This window comes from Musca vetustissima, unplaced genomic scaffold (genome assembly GCF_032173495.1).
Source record: "Musca vetustissima isolate MV318-11 ecotype Yass unplaced genomic scaffold, APGP_CSIRO_Mvet_v1 utg19508, whole genome shotgun sequence".
Lineage (NCBI taxonomy): Eukaryota > Metazoa > Arthropoda > Insecta > Diptera > Muscidae > Musca > Musca vetustissima.
This window is the reverse complement of record NW_026884089.1, coordinates 353,889-359,384: the sequence shown is the minus strand read 5'-3', so window position 1 is coordinate 359,384 and position 5,496 is coordinate 353,889. Positions and strand designations below refer to the sequence as shown.

The 5,496-nt window shown below is 36.2% G+C and overlaps 1 protein-coding gene across 1 annotated transcript; it reads left to right on the top strand.

Annotated features, from left to right (window-relative positions):
- Positions 1-783: 783 nt before the first annotated feature.
- LOC133331097 (uncharacterized) lies at positions 784-5,122 on the top strand. The gene is made up of 2 exons (XM_061539508.1): positions 784-816; positions 4,326-5,122. Exons 1-2 carry the CDS (start codon positions 784-786, stop codon positions 5,109-5,111), a joined length of 819 nt encoding a protein of 272 aa, XP_061395492.1. The 3' UTR covers positions 5,112-5,122.
- The last annotated feature ends 374 nt before the right edge of the window (positions 5,123-5,496 follow it).

Here is a 5,496-nt window from a genome sequence, read left to right as displayed (position 1 = left end):
CCAGTTCTGAACTTTTTTCTATAGAAAAAATTCTCAGGACCCCATTTCTGAACTTTTTTCTATAGAAAAAATTTTCAGGACCCCAGTTCTGAACTTTTTTCTATAGAAAAAAATCTCAGGACCCCAGTTCTGAACTTTTTTTATAGAAAAAATTCTCAGGACCCCAGTTCTGAACGTTTTTTCTATAGAAACAATTCTCAGGACCCCAGTTCTGAACGTTTTTTTCTATAGAAAAAATTCTCAGGACCCCAGTTCTGAACGTTTTTTCTATAGAAAAAATTCTCAGGACCCCAGTTCTGAACGTTTTTTCTATAGAAACAATTCTCAGGACCCCAGTTCTGAACGTTTTTTCTATAGAAAAAATTCTCAGGACCCCAGTTCTGAACGTTTTTTCTATAGAAAAAATTCTCAGGACCCCAGTTCTGAACGTTTTTTTCTATAGAAAAAATTCTCAGGACCCCAGTTTTGAACTTTTTTCTATAGACAAAATTTCACAGGATTCTATAACTGCACTTCGGAAGACCTTAGAATTTCTATTTATTTATTTTTTGTTGTACACTTTTGGCTTCGCTGAACAATTTATTTTCTCTGTTACGTGGAAAGGGGGGTGGAAGTGCCTTATCATTAGCCACATGGAGGAAACCATAACGACTGTTTTGTCGATAAATAAAATAAATATTCATCGATATTAATAAACCCACAGCCATATTCTATGGAACTTTTAAGGACGAAATTAAGGCCTATTTAAATGTCTTGGCACAACATTAACAATTCAGCAGAAGTATGGATGTGGTTGTGTTGGCAAAAGACACCAGAGTAAACATGCCGAGCAAAGAGGAAATCACAAAAAAAAAACTCATGGAAATTCCGAAAAAGTCATCACCAGAACACATCGATAAAAAATCAACTACACATGATATGGCTCAGTTTTGCCACAGGCAGAGTACTTTCGTACATTCAGGGGAAAGAAGGAATTGTGAACACCAAAAATGAAATAAAAATTCCGAATTGAACAATTTTTTTGGACGTAGCAATAATTCGCAATCCGACAAAGTGAAATCCACAACTAGTCAATGATTCTTGTCTGTTGCAAATCCTTAAACAAGAATGTTAAAACTCCGTTTATAGTCGAGAGTTGCTACACTGAATTGGTACTTAGTATCCTCGGCACACAATACACACACACGCTCCATGATGCAGGATATGAAAAATAAACGAAGTGAGCAACAAACCAGAATCCATCCATGATAAGGATACAACATACACAGGAAACGGAAATGTAGGTTACTTTGAATTGTTGCAAACAACATGAAGTGAATGGTAATGACACCAACCAACCAACCAACCGACCGACAACAAGGATGCTGGTCTGGATAGGAGCAGAAGCAGCAGAAGATAACTGATATTCTTTGGTTGCTTGATAAAGTTCCATTCTATGGCTTAGACATTGTTAGAAGATAAAAAAAAATAGAAACTGAAATTGTTTATGCCTTTGGCCTATTTTTTCCTTCTAGTTGTGTAGTAGTTGAAGTGTAATAATGTAAGTTAGTGGTAACTTCAACACACACACACACCGACACACTCACACACTTTGTCAGCACATAAATTCTCCTTCTCTCTCCACAACACAATATTTGTGTGTTGTGGAAATATATGTCCTAGATGTTATAGAGTGTCTTATCCTCATATCAGCTCATATTTTAGTTTGGTATCTTTCATAGCCATTGTTATGGCCAGCCACCAGCTAACCACCATTAAGTCTTTAACATGACTTTTATTCGTCCATAAAACGAAACTGCTTTGTCCAATAAGCTCCAGGCATTTAGGACAATAAATACCAAACGAGGCATTCCGTTTTCCTTCTCGAGTCTTCATTCATTAGACCAAAAATTGGTTTTAATTAGGGCAAGAATGAACGCAAAAGAATTCTGAAGGGCATATTTAAGTCAACTCTATAATTTGTGTGAACCTTTTTCGGATAATAAAATTTTAGTTACAAATATGTTTCTAATAGAACAATAATGGTTAGAATTTTTTCTATAGAAAAAAAAGCTCAGAACTGGGGTCCTGAGAATTTTTTCTATAGAAAAAAAGCTCAGAACTGGGGTCCTGAGAATTTTTTCTATAGAAAAAAAGCTCAGAACTGGGGTCCTGAGAATTTTTTCTGTAGAAAAAAGCTCAGAACTGGGGTCCTGAGAATTTTTTCTATAGAAAAAAGCTCAGAACTGGGGTCCTGAGAATTTTTTCTATAGAAAAAAGCTCAGAACTGGGGTCCTGAGAATTTTTTCTATAGAAAAACAGCTCAGAACTGGGGTCCTGAGAATTTTTTCTATAGAAAAAAAAGCTCAGAACTGGGGTCCTGAGAATTTTTTCTATAGAAAAAAAAGCTCAGAACTGGGGTCTTGAGAATTTTTTCTATAGAAAAAAGCTCAGAACTGAGGTCCTGAGAATTTTTTCTTTAGAAAAAAAAGCTCAGAACTGGGGTCCTGAGAATTTTTTCTATAGAAAAACAGCTCAGAACTGGGGTCCTGAGAATTTTTTCTATAGAAAAACAGCTCAGAACTGGGGTCCTGAGAATTTTTTCTATAGAAAAACAGCTCAGAACTGGGGTCCTGAGAATTTTTTCTATAGAAAAACAGCTCAGAACTGGGGTCCTGAGAATTTTTTCTATAGAAAAACAGCTCAGAACTGGGGTCCTGAGAATTTTTTCTATAGAAAAACAGCTCAGAACTGGGGTCCTGAGAATTTTTTCTATAGAAAAACAGCTCAGAACTGGAACTGGTCCTGAGAATTTTTTCTATAGAAAAACAGCTCAGAACTGGGGTCCTGAGAATTTTTTCTATAGAAAAACAGCTCAGAACTGGGGTCCTGAGAATTTTTTCTATAGAAAAACAGCTCAGAACTGGGGTCCTGAGAATTTTTTCTATAGAAAAACAGCTCAGAACTGGGGTCCTGAGAATTTTTTCTATAGAAAAACAGCTCTATAGAAAAACAGCTCAGAACTGGGGTCCTGAGAATTTTTTCTATAGAAAAACAGCTCAGAACTGGGGTCCTGAGAATTTTTTCTATAGAAAAACAGCTCAGAACTGGGGTCCTGAGAATTTTTTCTATAGAAAAACAGCTCAGAACTGGGGTCCTGAGAATTTTTTCTATAGAAAAACAGCTCAGAACTGGGGTCCTGAGAATTTTTTCTATAGAAAAACAGCTCAGAACTGGGGTCCTGAGAATTTTTTCTATAGAAAAACAGCTCAGAACTGGGGTCCTGAGAATTTTTTCTATAGAAAAACAGCTCAGAACTGGGGTCCTGAGAATTTTTTCTATAGAAAAACAGCTCAGAACTGGGGTCCTGAGAATTTTTTCTATAGAAAAACAGCTCAGAACTGGGGTCCTGAGAATTTTTTCTATAGAAAAAACATTCCGAACTGGGGTCCTGAGAATTTTTTCTATAGAAAAAAGCTCAGAACTGGGGTCCTGAGAATTTTTTCTATAGAAAAACAGCTCAGAACTGGGGTCCTGAGAATTTTTTCTATAGAAAAACAGCTCAGAACTGGGGTCCTGAGAATTTTTTCTATAGAAAAACAGCTCAGAACTGGGGTCCTGAGAATTTTTTCTATAGAAAAAAGCTCAGAACTGGGGTCCTGAGAATTTTTTCTATAGAAAAAAAGCTCAGAACTGGGGTCCTGAGAATTTTTTCTATAGAAAAAAAGCTCAGAACTGGGGTCCTGAGAATTTTTTCTATAGAAAAAAAGCTCAGAACTGGGGTCCTGAGAATTTTTTCTATAGAAAAAAGCTCAGAACTGGGGTCCTGAGAATTTTTTCTATAGAAAAAAAGCTCAGAACTGGGGTCCTGAGAATTTTTTCTATAGAAAAAAGTTCAGAACTGGTGTCCTAAGAATGTTTTCTATATAAAAAATATTCACTGAGAATCCTGAGAATTTTTTCTATAGAAAAAACGTTCAGAACTGGGGTCCTGAGAATTTTTTCCATCGAAAAATGTTCAGAAATAGAAACATTTTCAGAACTGGGGTCCTGAACATTTTTGCTTTAGAAAAAACTCAGAACTGGGATCCTGTGGGCCTGAAAACTTGTTCTATGGAAAAAGTTCAGAATTGGGTCCAGAGCATTTTTATATAGAAACCATTCTCAGAACACAAGAATTTTTTCTATAAAAAATTCAAAAAAGGCCTATAGGAAAAAGTTCAGGTCTGGTGGTCTGAATTTTATTTGGAAAATATTCAGGTCTTTTGGTCTGATTTTATTTTCAGTTGCTAAGTAAAACTTTTTATTTTCTTTTTCCTAATGTTCTCCTCTTTTCTCTCTTTCAGATGTCTTATACAAAATCTGCTCCACCTTCAGAATCCTCAGAGGGTACAACCTCCACGGACAACAATGATATTCTCTTAAACAACCCCGAATGGTCAGCTGGATCACAACATGGTGATATGAACACTGCGATGAGTACAATATATGCCGAAGGTGCTGCCTATTCGTCCGATACGAACAGCATCGATATGGTCAACAATAACATACTCTCCGATTATGAAATTGAACAGGTTGAGTGTTTCTTTGCCGGTTTAGGTACCGAGATTTTTGTTAGTTCCGCATTGGCCAATCTCTATGAAGGCACTGGGCCGGATAATGATTGGCAATTGAAATTCACCGGGATACCAGTAATTTTATATGACAAAGGTAGTACACGAACAAGAACCATTAAACGTATCACATTGGTCTTGGCTGAGAGGGGTTCATGTTTTGCCTTGTGGTCAGATCGTGTTAGCACCCTATCAAATTATCAAGTGGCGGGACCATCGTTTCATACAATGTCCTTGTCGAGTAATCCAGAGCAAATGATTGGCTTCAGTTATGATACAACAGCTGCGGCTCAAGAAATTTGGTTACATATGGAACGTTTGCTAAGCAATCCGGAAAATAATCTTCTAACTTTGCCTAGAGATAAAGAGAAATCGAAACGTATGCGTCACGTACCCTTGCCACCGAAAGCTCAAATCTCCCAGCCTTGTCAATTTCATCATGTCACCAGTGTTACCAAGGATGACGGGGATCGGTATTATAGCCTGCAGGCTTTTGTGGCGTCGATGACTCAGCGATGAGGAGGGGACGTATTTATAAGTTTATATGTATATTATTAATTAATTATGGTACACTAAATATCGTTTTGTGCTAATAGATAATTACAAACTAATAACTGCTGTGATAAGTATTTAATCGAATTGTATTTTTCTGGCAGAATGTAATATCTTTGAACCTGACCAACACATAAAAAACCCAACGAGAATATTTTTGTAATATATTTTAAATATATCTATATTATGTTATTTATTATATCGAATAAACAGAAAAATATCAGTCCTGGAGTTCTGAGATATTTTTCTATTACAAACTAATAACTGCTGTTTGAGAATTTTTTCTATAGAAAAAACTATCCGACCTGGTGGTCTGAGAATTTTTTCTATAGAAAAAACTATCCGACCTGGT